The sequence below is a fragment of the Salarias fasciatus genome, chromosome 6 (genome assembly GCF_902148845.1).
Source record: "Salarias fasciatus chromosome 6, fSalaFa1.1, whole genome shotgun sequence".
Classification (NCBI taxonomy): Eukaryota; Metazoa; Chordata; class Actinopteri; order Blenniiformes; family Blenniidae; genus Salarias; species Salarias fasciatus.
This window is the reverse complement of record NC_043750.1, coordinates 5103484-5125045: the sequence shown is the minus strand read 5'-3', so window position 1 is coordinate 5125045 and position 21562 is coordinate 5103484. Positions and strand designations below refer to the sequence as shown.

The window sequence follows — 21562 nt, the reverse complement described above, 5'->3', positions numbered from 1 at the left end:
CGTGTCAAGTAATTCATTCTATCAGCGCGGTCATTTCAAGTAATATTCCTGATTTTCTAAATTTCGAGCATTGTAGGGAACAGTGAACGCAACACGTCCCGTCCAACATGGCGGCGCAGCGCAGGAATTTGATGCAGAGTGTAAGTTTTCTCATTCTTTCTGACTTCTGACTCCAAACATCACTCCTACATATCTTGTGAAGGTCGATCTGGCCTCGGTTATCTGGTCTGTTGGTCTCTGTGGCGTCTTTTCGTTCCCTTCCCGTGTTTAACAATGTCCATGATGCTAACGCTAGCTGGCTTAGTTGAGCTCATTCGGAGCTCTGCTAGGAGTTAGCCGGCTAGCATCACTTTAAAATGAGTAAAAACAGCGTTTATTGTGGGAAACTTTCACCTGTGGTGTTACCAGAGGAAGCCCAAGGTATTGAGGGAACTGTGTTGATGTTTCATCATGTGCCAGACCTGTTGAAGTGAACCTGGGGTGAGTCAGAGCTGAAGGAGTGGTCACTTTGTACACAAACTTCATAAAGGACTGCAAATAAAGTTCTCTCAGTCAGACAGGCTCTCATCTCCCTAATTAGACACTTTTAGGTTTTATCGGCTGTTATTTCCTTGTTCACATACTTTTGTCCTTCAGATAGGCTGTCATCTGTTCGACCTCGGACATCCGTCAGGCTAAAGTCACAAAATCTAGCAGTTCAAAATCTCATCTCTGAAGTTCAGATCTTACAGACTTCCATAATAATGGAAACCTGAGTGAGTCAAGCACACCCATCTGCTATTCTGACCCAGGCCATCCCTGCTACCTGGGTGAAGGCAGAGGAGGGGTCATCCGTCCATCACAGGGCGAACAGAGACGAACAGGTCACCTTTAAATACAAGCTGGAAACTATCCAGAAAGCAGTCCACACCGAATCTCTCAAGTTACCGTTTTTATTTATAAAGAACTTACATACAACCATGCTTGAAGCATCGTATTGTATATGAGGAGCACAGTTTAAAACATGAGATGGAAAACTATCAAATATAGCTAAAACAGGACTGAAAATAAACCAATAAAACAAATGAAAATAGGAATGATAAGAAGCAGTATTGTGAGGGTAATTTAGAAGCAATCGTCTCACTCATTATCAGTTAAAAATTTAATCATTTGTTTCTTTAAAAATCTGATTCACATCCTTTGGAACTTTTATTGTTTATATCTGTTATTTCCATTATTTTTAGTTGTCCTTTATTTTGATATTAACTTCTACTGTGAATTTATTTGAGCACCATTTCTTATGTATGAAACGATTATCAGCATTAGTTTCAATTGTGTGAATTAAATAATATGTCTTTTTCCCCATACATTGATTCAACCTTAATCTAAATTATAAAAAAATAGTTGAGGACTTTTTATTCAGTTTCATTCATGAAATTGGATCATTTTTCCAGGGTCTGTTGCAGTGATACTGATGTAGGGATTTTTAAATAGTTTCAGATGTTGCTTCATAATGAGAAGTGCTCCCAGCCTGTAACATGTACAGTCTTTTTCATAAATATCTCTTTATTGAAATCATTTTCATCCTATAAATTAGAAAAAAGAAAAAAATGAATACAGGCTTTTAGATTCAAGGATATTTACACCTAAATCAACACAACCATTTTGTTCTGTGAACCAGAAATTCCCCCCAAAAATGATCTTATCATAAATCAAATAGTTAATTATAACATTTGTTTTCATGTTTAACCTTGAATTGAGCTCAACACATACAAGATAATGAAAAAACACATTTGAAGCATAAAAAGAATGAATTGTGTGTGAATAAGAATTTGAAGTTAGTTTTACTTACAGAGAAAGCAATGCCAGTTTAATTTCTTTATGTGTGATATATGTGTGTTTGATTTTGGGTTGTAATATTTATCTAGTATTTGCTGCTCCTCATTGAGATTCCACTCTTTGAATCAAAGGAGCTTTTAAGGTTGAACTTGTCAACATTTTAAAGTCATTTTTACTGGACGAACTAATGAGAAACCATCCCTTTGTGATCCACAGTTTACAGATGACGGTTGCTTTACCGTCTTTGCTGTTTGCTCTTTGTGCTCCTCAGCAGCATCAGAGCTGGACAGACGACCTGCCTCTCTGCCAGATGTGTGGCGTCGGCACGGCGCCCAACTGCGTGTACGGGCCCGACGGCAAGGGAACCCAGAGCCACCCCAACGAGGACGGACACCTCAGGTTCAGGTAAGAACGGCAGAGACCGACACACAACCGTTCAAAGGAAGAGCAGTGATGGATCTGGAGGCGTGCAAGAATTCAATTCTTCAATTCCAAAATGTGAATCAATATGAAGAAACAACCAGTGCAGGAATAAATAGTATTAATCCAGTATTCAATATTGTTTCATGTGGGGTGTTGCAGTGATTAAAAACCACCACTAGATGGCGGCAGATGTCCTTTAATCCTGTTGAACAGGTGCATCTTAAATATTAAATTTCAACAATTAAATATCATTCAGCTTGTGATAGAAAAAAATACATATTCACATAAATACATGTACGAGAGCATTTAGAAGTCTTGCATGTTGTTTTTAAAGTGTTATTCACTATGTATTTATTATTGAAGATATTTAGTTTCCCAAGTTTTGTTCAACACTAACACTCTCATAGAGTTTATTATTATCAGTAATTCAAGCCTTCTTCTTTATTAATGTAACTGATAGTGGGTTAAAAAAAACAAAGTACCTCAAAAATTTTGTCCCTTTTAAAAAAATGAGCCACTTTTAAACTATATTTATTCACAATAAAACAAATAAGTCTTGAGTTTAGTATAAGTGTAGTGTCAGGAAGGCGTTAGTTACAAGTTAAATACAGGAAAATAAAAATTTAAAGTGTCTAAAATGTCGTTCAGATGCTCCTGTTCGTGTAGCCGAACACATTTTTCGCTCTGAATGTCTCATGAAGGCGTTACTGACCAGGAGACGATTTTTATTTGAAAACTACTCGGTGTTTTTTTTAATGGCTTGGCTGATGAAGAACAAAACTATGAGGGGAAAGATTCATTTCCATTGAAATATTTCAAAACAGAGAGAACTTTTCCTTTTCTGAACCTTGGAGAACTTCCCATGAAGCTTTAAATGTCCTGTAGCTCGATCCTGTGGTTGCGTATTCTAAAAATCACAGACTGTGATTGGCCGGAGCAGAAAGCCTGTTGTGTTTATCTTCATCTCTTTAAAGCTTCAAACATCTTTAATCAGACTCAAATAGGAGCGACTGTATTTTTTTAAAATAAAATCAATATACTTCCCACTTCATCTGATGATAGAAAACAGCTCATTTACTCTTTATTGAAATGTTAATATCTGTGAATGTGTTTATTGTTCCCTCAGGGAAATCACCTCCACTCATGCCGAGCACATAATGCACCGTGATTACAAGGTTTTAAAAACAGCAACAACAAAAACACGACAACAGCCGTAATGATCGTACATCGATATAGATGTGTTCTACATGATGTGTTTAAATCAGTTCATTCAGTGTGTTTGAAGAATCAGGGCAGTGTGTGTTTTATACAGTTATCAGGGAGGAACTGTCGGCTGTTCCACAGCAGGGTTTGTCCGATTGTGAGGCGGTGAAAGTAAACACAAGCTCAATCAGAGGTGTGTCGAATAGTCCCAGTTCTCTACCAAGGTACACAAACGCAGTCATAAGGTCAGAGTACACACACACACACACACACACACACACACACACACACACACACACTCAGATACATTCACTCCTATGGCCACAGATGCATGTGAAGAAAGTTAAGTACTTCCTCGCTGTGCTTCTGTAAGCAATAAAAACATCTGGAAAGTCTAAATAAACATAGTTCTGCGTGTGATTTGTCATTAGATTGATCTGTTTTAATGGATCAAAATGACCCCTGAGAATGAGTTCAGCTCTGAAAATACACATTTTAATGAAATAATTAATTACCGGTAATAATAATTTCATTAATTAATAATTATTTCGCCCTCTGCTTTTATCTTATTAAACACCTGCAGGTTCAGTCCTCAGGAAAGTCACAGCGCCTTTCTTCCCCCCTCTGACTGCTCTGAGTGTTCCAGTTGAATCAAAACGCTCCCGGGTAAAAGTCGTGTTGTGGCTTTGTGTCCGTCCCCTCCTCAGAGGCGAGGACGGCTGCTTTCTCTACGGCGTCTTCAACGGCTACGATGGGAACCGGGTGGCCAACTTCGCCTCGCAGTATCTGACGGCCGAGCTGCTGCTGGGCCAGCTGAACTCCAGCCACACCGACGGCGACGTCCAGAAGATCCTCACGCAGGTCAGAGAGCGAGCCGGCCGCCGCTCCCTGCGTCTCACCTTCAGGGAGTCTGAGCTTCTCCAGCAGTTTCATTTTCAAGCCTCGTTTGAACAGACGCCCGGAATGCAGCGGAAGTTTTCCCTTTTCTCTAGAAAACATGATGTAAACTGGATTTAAGGTGCTGAACCTTCTGTGATTTTTCAGATTGCTGCACGCTCTGGAGGAAAAAAAAAGTGGTTTTTTTTTTCCCGGTTCAGGGTGGATTTTGTGGCTCTGATGTGATCCGAGGGGTTTTACCTTCTCCTGACTCGTCTCCTTAAGTAAAGACCGTGGAGATCAGTGGTCGATCCTGAAGACGGTTTGTAATGAAAACACCATAAAACCTGCGGCCGCTCAAATCATTTCGACAAAATCCAAAATACGACGAGCTTTTCTTTTTCCCACAGCTGCTTTTTTTCTTTTTGCTCCTCGTGGGAAATAAGACACTTTGTCGTCAGTCCAGACACAGATTTTGCTGTTTTACCTCTTCAGTGTTTGATTCTGGATGAGCTTGTGTTCATGTGGTTGTTTTCAGCGTGTTGTTGTCGTTGTTGTTGTTGTTTACAGGCCTTCAATGTGGTGGAGAAGAGTTACTTTGAAACAATCGACGACGCTCTGGCCGAGAAAGCTCACCTGTCCAACTACGTCCTGCCGCACAGTGAGGTACACACACACACACACACACACACACACACACACACACACACACTGACAGATCCAGATAAAAGTTTGCGAAGAGGACGGTTTCCATAGCAACAGCAGATTTGAGCATCGGTGTGAATTAATGCTCGGCGGCTGGAGAAGAGCCGCTTCGGTCTTAATTGGTCTCGTCAGCCTGTTTGATTAGAGAAGACAGGTTCCAGGTTTCTCTCTCTCTCTCTCCTCCTGACCTGTGGTCTCACGGTGTCCGTCTCTCTGTCCCTCCGTGTCCGTCTCTCTGTCCCTCCGTCCGCCTCGCTGCCCAGAGCGTGTCGTTCCACCAGCTCTCCCCTCAGAGTCAGAAGGTTCAGGAGCGGCTGAAGGAGCTGGAGCAGGAGGTGTCTGGAGGGGCCACGGCCGTGGTGGCGCTCATCCTCAACAACAAGCTCTACATCGCCAACGTCGGTACGCACACACACACACACACACACACACACACACACAAAACCACAATACAATGAAACGACGTCACGCTTTGCTTCGTCCTTAAAATAATTTAAGTATCTATTCCACACTGCACCTTCGAGCGCCAGCTGTTTCTGTCCAATTACCGTCTCGTGTTTCTTCCCCTCTGCTCCTCCACCGCGGCTACGGTGAAGAATTGTGAACTAATTAGTCTAATTGTGTTTCTAAGCGGGGCGGTTTCTCCCTCGATCAAATAAATGACTTGAGAATGATGCGATCTTCGGTAACCCAGCAGTCTGAATGGGAGTGAGCGTCCCGCCGTCACGCAGGTCAGATACAGGCCGTTGTAAACAATAGTTACATAACAGGTGAAGAGAAAAACCAGCTGATGCTGCTGTATTGAGTTTCTGTAAAAACAGAAATATCTGGAAACTACACAGACCGGTTTATCACGCGCCTCCCATGATGCTTTGAACCGGCGCTTGACGTCCTCCGCGCCGCCGAGCTGCTGTTCTGAAGCCACACACACACTCCTCAGAGGACAGGAGGCTATTTATAGCGCCGCATCAGCCTGGGGCAACATGACCAGTCCGCTCCTTCTCTCATTTGTTCTGTTTAATCCACGACTTGCTGTGGTCCAAACACAGATTGGAGGAGTGTCGCTAGAAGCAGAGCTTATTTGGGATGTTTATTCTGAGCAGGGTGCCGGAAGGTCATGTCTTGAAATCACATCCTGACATTTCTTCCTCATGAGTGATGATTTTAGAGGCAGATTTATAAAACCTGTTTGGGAAAGACTGCTGTAGTGGGGTGGAGGTTGACCTTCAGCAGCCAGAGCTGCAGTCGTTCAGGTCGAAGCAGTCAGAGTCCAGACCTTCATTCGTTTGGAATGAATTACTGTTCAGACGCTCTCCATCCAAACCACTGAGCTGAATTCTGGAAATTAACTGAGTAATCGAAAAAAAAAATCAATTATCTAAGCTTAATTTAACAAGAATAACGCATGACAGACTATTACTAAAATTAAAGAAGCATTAATTTCCTCTTGAAATAACTCTTTTTTTTATCAACAGGCTTTTAGATTTTTTTTAGTCCTTTGACTCGTATAACTCTGACTTTAACGATCTCAGAGTGGAAAAACCGCGGACCCTCAGTGTGACCTCTGGTGTCCCTCTCAGGGGTCCAGCACCCCAGCTTTGGAGCCACTGTTACGTCGTCTTATTTTCTGTGTTTCAGACACTGAGCTAATCCACCTTCTGACCACGATTCCTCAGCCGCTGCTCACTCGTCATTTCTCCCGTTAAGCCGCCGTCGTTCGGCTCCCGGTACATTCGTCTTCATCTCCACGGATCAGAACGCCGTCGTCCGGCGGTCGCGACGCCGACGTCAGCTGCCGTTTTCAGCTCGGCGCCGTAGCGCAGAGGAAGAACCTCTGCTGCGGAAAGCTAACTCCACTGCGCAGCGCACACACCGCTTTGCTTCGGATCCTGAGGTTTTCTCTGCGGGTTTTTTCTCCCTCCACTTTGTATTCCTTGCATCAGGAGTGGAAGTGAGCCCGCTGCGCACGTGTCGTGCACATCGCAGTGAATTAAAGGAAGCCTTGAGGGCAGAGAGTTTTGGCCCGGAGCGTTTTATTGATTGAATTACTGGAGTAATCGTTTCAGCCCTAATCCGGTTTGTATCTTCTTGACCTTCTGAGACTGAAAACACTGACGGAGCGCCGCTGTCGTGCAAACCCCGCCCCCCAAAACACAGCAGCGCGTCATGTAAACAGAGACAGAGTTCATTCATGAAAAAACACATCTGAGTTTGGTTTAAATGCTCCAAATATGACGATACTTACCGTTTTTAGACACGACGGTTAAACAGCTGAAAACAACAAACACATGTTTGAAAGAAGCTTGTCTGAAGATGGAAGCTCGAAAATGTGCTCAGAAGCGGTTTGGCACAATCATTTCAGTGTCCAACGACTGGAACATGGTCAGTAGGGAAAACCTGCTCGCAGTAAGAGGTGATTAAACTGTGAGATTGTTCTTTTTATCGCCCCTGGTGAGAAGTCCAGGTCAGAGCTGTTAAAAACAGAGTCCAGACAGCTCGCTTTGAGTTTCCAAGGAAAGGGGAAAAAGAAAAAAACCCAGCAGTTGGACCAGCGACGGCCTCGCTGTCAGCAGATGTGTTCTACATACCGCTCAGAAAGTTGATTTCTGCAGAAATCTATCCCCACTGCGGAGTTTCCTGCGTTGGAACGACGTCGACTCGGCTAATTCAAAACATACCGGCGGCGGCGGTCACCGTTCCTGAAGTTCTCGTTTAAATCTCCCACAAAGTGGGTTTGTGTCACCACAAAAACCTCAAAGAGAGAGAAACGTGGCGGCGGCGGAGAAGCGGAAGAATCCTCAAAACTCTTTCCAAGAACTGAGCTTTTCTGTATCCGAGCCTGTGGACTTCCTCTCCCCAGTTAATGAAAAGTCTTTTTAATGCTCCGTTTTACGTTTTTACTAATGAGATGGAAGAAAGAGTCCATCTCAATCTGGCTTTCGTTTTCTTTTGCGAATCCCTGGAGTAACTGTGAATGTGTAGACAGGAGTCCTGTGAGGGAGGTCAAGAGGTCAAAGGTGACAGAACATGAGTCGCAGAGAGATTTCAACATGAGAGTAAGGCTACGTTCACACTGCAGGGCTTAATGCTCAATTCGGATTTTTTGGTGAGATCCGATTTTTTTGCGAGTTCGTTCACATTTACAATAAAATGCGACTTGTATGTGATCTCCCGTCTGAACGGAATACCACCCAAAAGTGTCCCGCATGCGCAGAAGAGGACAGAACGACGTCACGCAGCAGCGCGCTTCAGTGTTTGCGGAACCAACAAACAACATACAGAATCTGCAGCTTTTCAAGCGTCGATGATTTATTTAAGAACTGATCAAACACGTATTCCTACAATTGAATAGTGAGCAATCATTTCAGTGCTGCGCTTCTAATCAGCCGCGCCGAGCTCCTGTGTGTGTGTGAGAGAGAGAGAGAGACAGGGAGCGAGAGAGAGGGAGAGAGAGAGGGAGAGCGCGCGTATGGATATTATTTTTATTTTTCCTCCCCGTTGTCCTGGCGCTGCAGAATTTAGCGAATGAGAAGGAAGAGAGCCAAGTTTTTGGCCATGGCGTTTTGTGGGGCAGTGGCAGCAACAGAGAGACGCAGCCAGGAGTGGGGGGGGGACAGTGATGAGAGGCTTTAATGATACGGAGTTCAATAATATTTTTCGGATGACAAGAACTCCCTTAATGTGCGTCTGCGAGCGCCTTTTTTTAACACTCACGGCCAGACACACGTCTTCAGCACCCCACATCGTGACGTGCAGGTCGGATAAATGCGACCTGGCCGTTCAGACTGAAATCGCATGGCAAAAGATCAGATACGTATCGGATTTAGGACCACATATCCAAGTGGCCTGGGTCGCATTTGAAAAAATCGGATCTGTGTCGTTCAGACTGTCAGGAAAAGATCCGATACAGGTCGCATAGGGGCAAAAAAATCGGATTTGGGTCACTTCAGCCTGCAGTGTGAACGTAGCCTAAGTGATGGCGGCGGCGGCGCTTCGGTCCCAGCTGTGTGTGGATGTGAAATGTGTTCGACCGTTAAGGTCAGACGACCTCTAGTCTGAGCTGTGTGTGTGTGTGTGTGTGTGTGTGTGTGTGTGTGTGTGTGTGTGTGTGTGTGTGTGTGTGTGTGTGTGTGTGTGTGGTGTGTGTGTGTGTGTGTGTGTGTGTGTGTGTGTGTGTTCTTGTATTTCTATCCTTGTCGGGGCCAAATGTCCCCACAAGGATAGCAAAACGTGGAACGACGTGCCTTGTGGGGACCTTTTTCCGGTCCTAAGTAGGAGAAACAGTGTTTTCTTGACCATGTTGTTGTTACTGAAAAAAGTAAAAGTGCAAAAACATTTCTTTAAGGTTAGGCTTTGTTGTGGTGTGGGTTAGGGTTAGGGTAAGGGTCAGGTTAGGGGCTAGACATGAATGGGAGTCAATGGACGGTCCCCACAAGGATAGAAATACAAGACTGTGTGTGTGTGTGTGTGTGTGTGTGTGTGTGTGTGTGTGTGTGTGTGTGTGTGTGTGTGTGTGTGTTAAATATCAGTTGGTATAAATATTTATATACATGTCAAGTAAACACTTTGTCTGCAGAGGATCATATATCAGATAAGCTGCTCCGGTGTGATTGATAATGAATTATGGGATATATTTCGATCTTAAAACGCAGAGCGGCGTCTGAACTGTGTGAAATGGTAACACTGGATGGTTTCTGAACAGCTGTGCCTTCCTGCCTTTCTCCGCTCTCATTGTCTGCGTCAGGACTCTGTGACCTCCTGACCTCCTGACCTCCATGACCTCCATGACTTCTATGACCCAGAGAGCCTTTTTCACCACCCGGTGATCAGCTGCAGACTTTTATTAAATCAAGTCAATTGTTTCATGACTACAGTTCAGAACATAATGCACATTTTCTCGTCATTTTAGTGAATTTTTTAAATCTTGCTTTAAGCCATTTTCAAATTTTCATTTATAAAGCACTTTTCATATAAAAAAATGAAATTGTTATAGTTTTAGTGTTTCAGCGTCAGTTGTTGAAGCTGATTTCAGTTTTTCAATTGTTTTAACTGTTTTGACTCTATTAGAAATCGGACATTTCAAAATGGTCTGTAATTCCTTTTTTTTAGTTATTTTCTCTTGTAGCAAATATGTGAATATTTATGGGTAAAGTTTTTTGTGAACTTTATACATACAATGGGGGAAATAAGTATTGAACGCATTAACTGTTTTGTCATTACATTTATTTCCAAAGATGCAATTCATGTGACATTTCTTCCAGACACTGGTATTAACTCAAATAATCCACACATGAAAAGAAATCACAACATTCAAATCCATAAATAGTGATTATGTGGAATTAAGTGCAATAACACAGGAAAAAAGTATTGAACACACCATGGGAAAGCTGTATAGTTTGTCAAGGAAAGGCACCATACCATCTCACACCTGAAAGTAATTAGTCTTTGTACTTCCTATAAGTGCAAACCAACATCAGCTGGGTTAGTGCTAATTGATGGCCCTATAAACAGGTTGTTTTGTCACCAAGTAGTCAAACAAGACACATCTCATGATGGGTAAAAGCAAGGAGCTCTCTCAAGACCTTCGCAGCCTGATTGTTGCTCAGCATCAGAATGGAACTGGTTACAGACTTATCTCAAAGAATCTGAGTATTCCAGTAAGCACCGTTGGGGCCATTATCCGCAAGTGGAAGAAGCATCACCTTATCATCAACAGGCCGCGCACAGGAGCTCCTCGCAAGATTTCTGACCAGGGAGTCAGAAAGATGGTCAGAAGAGTTCTCAAAGAGCCAAGGACCACCCGGAAAGCACTCCAGCAAGACATGGAGGCAGCAGGTACAAGTGTTACAGAGAAAACGATAGGCAATGCACTCCACCGCCATGGCCTCTATGGACGCTCAGCCCGCAAGACTCCGTTCCTCAAAAAAAGGCATGTTGAAGCTCGTCTAAAGTTTGCTAAACAGCATCTGGATAAGCCTGTGGAATACTGGGAGAATGTTGTCTGGTCAGATGAGACCAAAATTGAACTTTTTGGCTGTCATACTACACACCATGTTTGGAGGAGAAATGGCACTGCACATCACCCAAATAACACTATACCAACAGTGAAGTTTGGTGGTGGAAACATCATGGCATGGGGTTGTTTCTCATCTCGTGGTACTGGCAGACTTCATATAATTGAAGGAGCAATGAATGGAAACATCTATCGGCAAATTCTTGAGATGAACCTCCTGCCATCCACCAGGATGATGAAGATGAGACGGGGCTGGACCTTTCAACAGGACAACGATCCGAAGCACACGGCAAAGTTGACTCTCGAATGGTTTAAAAAAAAGAAAATCAATGTGTTAGAATGGCCCAGTCAATCACCTGACTTAAATCCGATCGAACATTTGTGGAAAGAACTAAAGATAAGGGTTCACCAGAGGGCACCAAAGAATATTCAGGATTTGAAGACAATCTGTGCGGAGGAATGGGCAAAAAATCACACCTGAGCAGTGTGGGCGATTAGTTCATACATACAACAAGCGTCTGGAAGCAGTCATTGCAAACAAAGGCTTCTCCACAAAGTATTAAACGAGTCTCAGATAGTGTGTTCAATACTTTTTTCCTGTGTTATTGCACTTAATTCCACATAATCACTATTTATGGATTTGAATGTTGTGATTTCTTTTCATGTGTGGATTATTTGAGTTAATACCAGTGTCTGGAAGAAATGTCACATGAATTGCATCTTTGGAAATAAATGTAATGACAAAACAGTTAATGCGTTCAATACTTATTTCCCCCATTGTAACTAGTCAAATACTATGATGCACTATATCATGACATTTCAACAGTCTTGAATGGCTGAATAATTGATTTGTTGGATCTCTCTATTTCAACTCAGTCGGTGAGGTACGGAACAATCAGTTATGTAACAAGAAGTGTTTTGTTTGTAGTTTCTATGTGATTTCCAGTTCCGGTTCTCATCCAGCATGACACCCAGAACCTTAGTTTCCCTCACTCTGTTCATTTCTGAACCTTCTGTATTAATTGTACAATCATCATTAATCTCTGTGTTACTGAATAAATAAATTTAGTGACTATTTATTTACATCAAACCATTGTTTGAAGTCCTTCTTTGACAACATTCAAAACCTGAGTTAGATCAACAGATAAAACATGTCGTATCGTCAGCAAACAGACACATTTCAGCAGTTTGGATACAGATATGATGTCATTGATGTGTTGAGTAAAAAGTTCTGGTCCGAGGACCGAGCCCTGAGGTACGCCGCATTTGATCTGGTATTGCTCAGTTTTTATATTTTCGATCTGACAAAACTACTTCCTGCTCTCTGAAAAGCTGGAGATCCACTGGTGTGTGTGTTTTCATCACAGAAACAACCAACAGCTCAACATGCCAACTCCATTGTTTTCAGGGTTTGAGCCTTTTCCCTGTAAACAGACAGGTGAGAAGTGTGTCCTAATAATAATGTCTTAAACCAAGGGGAGGGGGACAACTTTGATCATGATGGAGCCACAGAAACGTCATTCTTTCCTCCAGAGTGTTGAAATGGCCCAGATTATTTACCAATGTCGGAGAATTGTAGCCAGTCTTTAATGTAAAGCACAGAAGAAGAGTGCCAATAGAATGCATTTGATCATCTCTGCATTGAAATATGTTTAGTTTTATCATATTTAGGATTAAGAAACAATGGATTTTGGCTTCAGATCTGCTTAGATGAGAACTCTTCCTCGTACCATTGTTTGTGGAACCTGCTTTTAGGCAGAAACGAGGCTACAGATCCTCAGTATTATGTTGATGTTATTCTGTATTATCGTGCATTACGTGCAGAGCCTGCAGTCTTGAAGTTTATCATTCAGAATGGATCTTTGAAGTTATGGCGCATCTGTGCTCCGTTTTGCCTCCCTGCAGTAAATCCCCTCAGTATTTATGACACTATCGGGGGACGCGCTGACTTTGCTCTGCGGTTGTTTTTGAGCCGTTATTGAAGTGTTTGTCATTTTCCTCTCGTTTCCAAATGGAGCAGTTGAAACCCTAAAATCATCTTTCGGTCTCATCCTGCCCAATAAACACCGATACGAAAGGAGAATCACCAAACTGAACGCCGCTGAAAGACGAGGACGTTTAGCCAGGTTTGATAACGACACTTTTTCTGCTGAGGTGTTTCAGTTTTTAAAACCTCATAAAAATCTTGTTTATTTTGTCCAGATTGCGTCTTAATTGCTCTGAATTCTGCATAATTTATCCACATTCAGTCGGTGAACAGAGAAATCTGATTTCCAGGATTTTTATGCGGCCAGTTTTGGCCAATGCGCCGTATATTTGACATTTGACACCAGCCTCTTTGAAAGTTCCAGCAGATGTAAACTGAAAGGCGGTCGCTGTTCTGCTGCTTGTCTCTCCGTCTCCCTCAGGGACGAACCGAGCCTTGCTGTGCAAGTCCAGCAGCGACGGGCAGAACCAGGTCCTCCAGATCAACCGGCCGCACAGCACCGACAACGAGGACGAGCTGCAGAGGCTGGCCGCTCTGGGTGAGACGAGTTCATCTTCGCCTCTTTAACAGACGAAATCCTTTTCTGAGTAGGTTTTATTTGTGCTCTGACTGATAAATAAACCTCCGATAGCAGATGTTGCTCTCCTTCCAGTTGCGTCCACGGCGGGGCGGACAGCCGCGCTAATGGTCCAGTAATGAGGGCCGTGCGGCAGCAGAACCTGCATCCATCGTGATCAGCTCTGCAGAGCGAGCGTTATGTGCATCCTGGCACCTGTAATGGATACAAGAGATAATTAGCCACATTATTTCTCAGCGTTTGAGTCCGTGGCCATTAGAGGAGCCGTGTTCCCCCTCCTCTCCTGCTCCGTCTCCAGTCGGGAGGCCCATCATTATTCAGTGGCTCGGGTCCGTTTCTGAATGATTTAAAAGGAATGACAGTCATTCCATTAACCGGGGCCAAGGTGACACCCCCCCCCCCCCCCCCCCCCCCCTCCTTTCACGCAGCCTCCTCCCACCTCGATGCTCTCATCTTTATTACCTTATCCCCGCCTCTCCCGTCCTCTCCTGCAGGTGTGGACTCAGCTCGTGTGAGGCAAGCGGGGCAGATCGCGGGGCAGAGCAGCACCCGGCGGCTCGGAGACTACCCCGTCAAGTTCAACTACAATGAGATCGACGTGCTGAGGTGAAGGAGGAGGAGACGCTGTGGGCTGCTCATGGGGGTCAGACTGACCAAACCCTGGCGTTTCTCACTCTTTCTAACTTGACATGTCTCTAAAAGCGCTCATGCACGTCGGCTGAGGGGAGTTTTCTCTGCAGGGAGGCGGGCCTCTCTCTTCATCAGGAGCTTTGTCACCCAGGAGAGATTGAATCCTCTCTGCGCTGAGAGGAGCCGGTTCTATGTGGTTCTGGTGTCTTATTATAACGGCCTCCCGTCACAAGTTGACCGGGCACATCCGACTGGGAGGAGGCCTCAGGGTCGACTCGGATCCTCCTGCAGAGATTCTTTATCTCCGTCGGGCCCTAAACCCGGCTGTGGGGCCCGACGGAGGTGCTGGAGGATGCAGAGGATGGCGATGTCTTCGTATTACAGTAACTGGACGCCACAGTGCGTAACAACAGGAAACACGGTAAATGGATGGAGGACAGTCGGAGGAAGGGAGGGAAACACTCTGATTCTAGGATTTTACAGTTTACTCCTCAAACCGCATCCGTTCAGTTCAGTTCTGTGTTTCACAGCGTCTTCCTCGCGTCTCAGCAGAGGAGATAAAACTTGTCAGTTCATGAAATTTAAGTTTTTGTTTTCCACTTGGAACTACCAGGCTGCCTGTTCCTCTGCAGTCTCTATGTTGAGATAAGATCCTTCAGCTGTCAGATTCAGCCCGGAAGAGGCGCAGGACGGTATCGGTGAAATGAAAGCGAGTGGAGGAGACACTTGAATGGAGCGCGGCTCTCATCACGCCGTCTCTTCTACCTGGACGGCGACGGCTCTGTTTCCAGCGCCGTCAGATCCACTCGTGCGCCGCCCGACCTGAAATTCCAGGTTTTTTCCCAGAGCGCCGTCCCTCCCGCTCTGCTCTCATTTCCTGTCCCCGTCCGCCCGTCCAGGCCAAACCTATCGCTCTTAAGATCTCGCCCAGTAAGTGCAATTATAAGGCGGACTCTGATCTCTGGAGATTCTCCTCCTTTGATGCCTTCAAAGAGTGTTGAAAAATTGATGTGGAAGTCTAATTGATTCTTTGGATGTTTGAGGTTATTGTTCGCAGATCAGATTCACTCGTGTCTCCTCGTCTCCAGTCCGCCTCCCTTTTATCTCTTATCGCGTCCGGCCCTCGTGGTCTCCGGCACTCTCTTTCATCTCAGCGTCCGTCGGCGGTTTGCCTCCGTCACCTGCTCAGGTCTCGCCTTCTCCCCTCAGCGCGGCCAAGACGAGTCCCATCATCGCCGAGCCGGAGATCCACGGCAGCCACTGTCTGGACGGGGTGACGGGCTTCCTGCTGCTGATGTCGGAGGGCCTGATGAACGCCCTGGAGTCGGCCCACGGCCCCGAGCAGGCCAACCAGGTCAGAGGATTCCTAAAATTCTAGAGTCTCTTACATATGTGCTCTGTTTAGGCCCTGCTGACACCGCAAGGCTTTCAAGTGAAAGCGGGAAACATTAGTTGTGTTTCGGGGTTCCGTTGACACGCCAGCGGTCACTGAAAACGCAACTTTTTGAAAGTTTTTCATCTCCATTGAAACGGGCGTTAAACTTTTCTAAAGCGCTGCTGCTCCACATAGGAACCACGTCCAGAGTGAAGAGTTGATCTGCACATGCAGATAAAGCAAGAGAGCTGTCGACTGGGTAGATTGTAATGAACTGACAGCCTTTATTAATCATTCTGAAGCTTCCGGCTTCAGGACAGAAGTCAAGAAACCAAAGTCAACAAACATGCAAGAAAAAAAAACCAAACCACCAGGATGAAAATGTAAATGTTAGCGTTTTCCCATGTCGGCCTCATGCTGTACAGACCTGCTGCAGTGTAAACATTCAAGCTGTCTTGCTTTAGGTTTTTAGTCCTCTTAGTATCTGGACTGTAACAGACGTGTCTTCACTAGGAAATGTCAAACACATTTCAGTTTAAGGTCCACATGAAGCGCAGTTTCACACTGAGCGGGCCAAACCGGTGTGAAGTGGGAACATAGTGACCTTTACATTTAAATGTAAAGCTTGTCTTTGTTTTGGCACAGAGAATTTGTAATGAAAATGTCTAGAATTGGCTTCATGTTGTGATGGTGGTAGTTTTTGGTTGCAATTTGTCAAAAAAAATCTAATGATACTTTGATACTTTCTAATGAAAAGTACAATATTAGTGTCTGTTGATTGGAACTACTTGTGGGCTGATTTTGGAACCCGGGCCTTATGTTTCACCCTTTTGATCGATATTGATGTTTTTTCTTTTCTTTTTTTTCTTTTTTTGAATGTGCATTTTGCAGGAAAGAGACGGTTAAATCCAAAACACTGAGCGGCACATGCTCTGGATTCCTCGTCGTTATGTTTACAGATGACCTCTCACGTACAGAAGAGTTCAGTTTTCCATGTTTACAGAAGACGGAGATCGGTGTGTTTAGAAATCGCTGCTCTGAAGGAGAAAAGAAAAAAATCTGCTGCTGGTGTATGAATAAATAACGAAAGATGGCTGTTTTCACATGGAAACGTTGTTTCCTGGTCCTGAGTTTGCCGCTGCTCTTCAGTCCGTTAATGTCTCTCTCTCTCTCTCTCTCTCTCTCTCTCTCTCTCTCTCTCTCTCTCTCTCTCTCTCTCTCTCTCTCTCTGGGTGTCAGGAGATCGTTGCCATGGTAGCAGCCGAGCTGGCCCAGCAGAGCAGCCTGGAGGCCGTGGCCCAGTCGGTGGTGGAGCGGGTCAAGCGGCTGCACCACGACGTCTTCGCGTCGGGCCGTCAGAGGGCCGCGCTGTGCTCCCGGCACGAAGACATGACCCTGCTCATCCGCACGCTCAACTACCCGCTGGCCGACGCCGCGCTCACGCCCACGCAGGGTAGGAGAACGGCATTCTGGGATCGATTTCCAGTTCGGGGGATGCTTACTTCCCTGCTGGCTCCACCAACACAGTGTGCCTCATTTACATTAATGTGAAATGCAGAGCTGTGCGGAATTCAGCCGTCTGTCACTTCATCAGAGGAACGTCCAGCACTTTTCTGGTCGTTCTTCAAAACCGGGTGTTTGAAATCTTTTAGCTCTCGCTTTTATGTCAGATTCAAATTAAACCAGGGGTGTCAACCATAAGGCCCATGGACCAAAACCAGCCCACAAGAGTCTCCGAGCTGAACCACCGAGCAAATGGCAGAGATTTCAAAGAAAACATTTTTAGAAATTCTTTTAAACGAAGCTAGAAATGTTTATTCAGATATTTTGTCTCTGAAGTAAAATGTGTTTGACGCCTCTGATTCAAAGCGACATCATCATCTTAAGTTTACGTAGTGACGAGGCTTCATCGGCTTCGTGAGCTCAGCTGAAACTGTTGAAGCCGGAGCATCGTCCGTCACAGGCACCGAAGCGCTGCAGAGGTTGAACAATTCTAAACCCTCATTACAATCCAGCTTGATAAAATCCAATGAAGACAATCGATGATGGAAGAGGAGCAATGAAGCGAATTGAGCTCGAGCCAGAAGTCACTTCAAAGAGGCGGCTCCTGGTTTTGGACTGATCTCTGATGTGATGTGTCCAAAGCTTCAGTGCAGCAACAGAAGATGCTCCTTCACCATGAAGGCCATTAAAACCGGCTTTTTAGCAGGTCAGGTGTGTTTTCACCTCTGGGCCCGGGATGCCAGCGTTTCATCGTCGGATCATCGACGCTGTGTTTGTGATCTACCATGTATTTAACTTTCAATATCCAGAAAAGGCAGCTTGAACTCTACGATTCATTCAGACGAAAAACTTATTTCGTCTCCTTCATTATTATTGTGATACATTTTTATTTAGTTATGTAGTATAAATTGCAAACTGAACAAACACAGACTCTTATCTTATCGAAGCTGCAGGCTGAAAAAGAGAAGTTCGTGTTCATACTGGCAGGTTGGCAACGAGTCCAACAGAGGCTATCAGGTGTTCGTGATGGATCAGGAGCACAAACCTCTATGAATACACACAAAATGATCATTGAAAATGTTCGTTTAGTGAGTTTTTTCTACCTTCAGACGAGATTTTCATGACTCATTAAGTGTTAATGTGAGTAATAAAACCAGACGGACTTGAAGTGCTTCAGTTTATGTGTATTTAAATGGAAAGTATGTGGAAGGTTAACTGTTTGGATGATCCACGATGCATCATTTTCACCTGTTCCTCCAACTCAACCTGATTTATTTCACTTTTGACACGTTTCCAGGTTGAAGAAGGAAGATTTACGGATTAAAGTCATGTGGATCTTCCTGAACATGTGAATTGAAAACCCTCTTGTCCCCCCCTCCCCCCCTCCAGGCGGTCGTATCTACCCCGTGTCGGTGCCGTACTCCAACAGCCAGAGCACCAGTAAAACCAGCGTGACGCTGTCGCTGGTCATGCCGTCGCAGAGCACGCTCACCAACGGGACCAACACGGCCTCCACGCTGGAGGAAGGCACCCCGACGCCGGGGTAAGCTCCGCCTCCTGCTGTCCTCGCCGTGGCTGTTCTGTTTGCTTTCTGGAGTGGTGGAGGCGCGTCAGGAGGGAGAACTCCGCCCCGGGCCTCCTCCACCCTCCAAGCTTCTTAATAACTCCCTCGTCTTCTGTTTGAGCTAATCGTGATGTTTTTCACCTCCTTCTCATCCGCCGCTCCGCTCATTCTGTCTCTCACACATTTATCTCATGCAGCTGGGGCTGTTTGTTCATGTTGGACTTCCTCATGAGTCTGAAGCTTTCAAAGAAAGGAAAGCTAATTGAACCGGTGAATCATTTTTATGAATTAGAGACTTTGTTTACACGACGACGTTTCAAGTTTTTGCATTTTTGTCTCAGAAAATTTGAGAAGTTTTGAAAACGGTGTGGATTTACATGGAAGTGAAAGATGATCTGTCTAACATGCCAGGCCGTGGAGACAGGTGGTGGGTTTTTTTTTTCCTGTTTCTAAGGAATCATGAAGTTTTTGAAAAGTTCCGTCTTGGGAGCATTTTATAAAAATCTGTCGTTTAAACGTGAAACTTTCCTGAAAGCTCGTCGTGTAAACGTGAACCTGAACCTGAGTGAGGAAGTCTGATCGCCGCTCTCCTCCGTCACTCCCCTCGTTTGCCTCCATCCCTCGCCGTCGCCGCCTGACTCACGTCTATATTTCTCTCCTTCGACCCCCCCCTCCCCCGACTCGCCGCCGTCCCCCACTCTCTCTCCTCCGCCCGCTCCTTCAGTCCGCCTCACCCCTCCGCCTGCCTCGCCTCCGTCGACGTCCTGCAGCCCATCATTGAACTCCCTGTCTCCCCCCTCCCCCCCCTCCCCGTCTCCACCTCCCTCTTCTCCCTGTCCTCCGCCCCGCCTACCCCCCGCCCGCTGCCCCTCTCCGCCTCCCTGGGCCGCCTGTCGGCGCTCCGCCCCCCCAGCAGCCAGAGCCCCACGGCCACGCTGCAGTCCACCAACACGCAGACGCAGAGCTCCAGCTCCAGCTCGGGCGACGGCAGCCTGTTCCAGCAGCGCGGCAGCCAGGCGGCGCAGCCCGACGAGACGGGCCGCGTGCCGCCGTACGTGGACTTCAGCCAGTTCTACCGCCTGTGGGGGAGCGACCACAGCGACGGCCACAGCACCCAGGGGGGGCTGGGGCCCCAGTGAGGAGGAGGAGGAGGAGGAGGAGGAGGAAGAGGAGGAGCCCCGGAAGGGAACCGGACTCCGATTATGGCATTCTGATTGTGAGGAGGTTCGGAGAGGCTTTGCCGAATACGCTGTTAATGTTATCTCTTTGAGAAATAAGTGGCCTAAAGGTGCGTGAGAGCGAGGAACGATGGACGACTGTGGGCAGTGAAACGGGAAGAGAGCGGCGCCGGGACACTCCGGGAGTAAATCCTGCCCCTCTGTGGGCGACAGAGGGCAGCCGAGTGAATCAGCATCATCCAGATACTAGAATCTATTATCAGGTGTACGAACAGGACCTGGGAGTTCGCGGTTTTGTGAGTAATGACGAACTGTAAGGCCTTAAAATGGAACGAATGAAAGTACTTTTTTTTATTTGTGATGAAAATATATCTGCGGATTAACCGATAAGTTCTCCGACTTCTCTTCGTCTTCTTGGTTCCCCTGGGGAAAAAAAAAAATCTACCTTCATTCTGAGTGAGAGGTGGTTGGTGCGTTCTTGTGTTTTTATAATTCACTGTGCATTGGCTAACGCGCCGTCCTTCCCTGCTCTCCCGTTGCTCGTGCTGCGAGCGTCTCGTGCTTTTCCACTGAATGCAGAACCGGTGAACGCCCACAAGATCAGAGTGAGTCATCTGAATGTCGACGCTTGACTTGGAAATTAAAAAAAAAAAAAAAAGGAATTTCTCTCAGAAAAATGCAAAACAAATTCTTTTTTTCCCACCATCATGTGATTCAGATCAAGACAGAACTGCTCGTTCACATCAAATGGCCTTGAAATCAATCTGCCACAGCTTCGTAAAACTGTCAGATCTTCTGTTTTTTAACGAGCTGTTGGCCTCAGGAAACCAGATTCTGCTCCGATCAAGGTAACATATGTAGGATTTAACACATTTACACATTTCGTTTCAGGTTAACGAAATAAACTAGAAATGAAAAGATATTCTAAAAACTAAGCTTTATATAGGACAATCAACTAAAACTTTAATATAAATTAAACAAACTGATGAAAGGGTCTTTAGTTTTCGTCTTTGAGCCGACGGCAGGTTACGGCTCTTCATTTGGCGTCTGTCTCTCTGTCTCTCTGTGGCTGCAGACAGGAGAGTCTGCACAGCTGCATCATGGCAGCCAGAGTCAGGAAGAGGCGCCGGAGTCCTGGTCGGGATTACTTTAGCCTTGTAGTGGAACGCGTTGCACACACCTGAAAGAACGTGATAACAGTCGGCATGGGGGGGGGTCGACCCTGATGGCGGTGACAGAGAACGGCAATGAGCCAGAAACTGCCGCATGTTTGACCCCTCCTCAGTAAAGACGCCGTGTCAACGCATCACACTCTGATTCCTGAACTCAGGACCTGGACGCACTCCGAGGTTAACCGCTCTGCGACGGATCCCCGAGGTCTGAGGTCGTGTGAGGACTGGAGTAGATTTAACTGTCAACCTTTTGGCGTGCCTTCGGCGGGAGAGGAATTGACCGCGTGAGGCCAGATGGGCGTGGCCTGTGCGCCGGCTCCAGGTTTGGATCCCCCGCCGCGACGCACGGCTTCGCTCTTTGGGATGATGGAGGTGGAGAAGAAGGAAGACGAGCCGCCCTGACGGTGACGGATGATGTGTGCGGCGCTCCGGCAGACTGTGTTCATAACCCGGTGAAGTCGGGAAAATGATCGGCGGCGATGCGAGGGCGGGGAGGGTCTTCCAGCAGAACGCCGGAGCAAATGGAGCCATCTATCAA

The 21562-nt window shown here is 45.8% G+C and overlaps 1 protein-coding gene across 1 annotated transcript; it reads left to right on the top strand.

The window, feature by feature from the left end:
- The first annotated feature begins 87 nt into the window (after nucleotides 1-87).
- tab1 (TGF-beta activated kinase 1/MAP3K7 binding protein 1) lies at nucleotides 88-20538 on the top strand. The gene is made up of 12 exons (XM_030092958.1): nucleotides 88-140; nucleotides 2090-2223; nucleotides 4152-4305; nucleotides 4891-4986; nucleotides 5289-5427; nucleotides 13447-13563; nucleotides 14097-14208; nucleotides 15442-15586; nucleotides 16847-17060; nucleotides 18500-18653; nucleotides 19588-19817; nucleotides 19860-20538. Exons 1-11 carry the CDS (start codon nucleotides 108-110, stop codon nucleotides 19811-19813), a joined length of 1524 nt encoding a protein of 507 aa, XP_029948818.1. The 5' UTR covers nucleotides 88-107; the 3' UTR covers nucleotides 19814-19817; nucleotides 19860-20538.
- Nucleotides 20539-21562: the final 1024 nt, after the last annotated feature.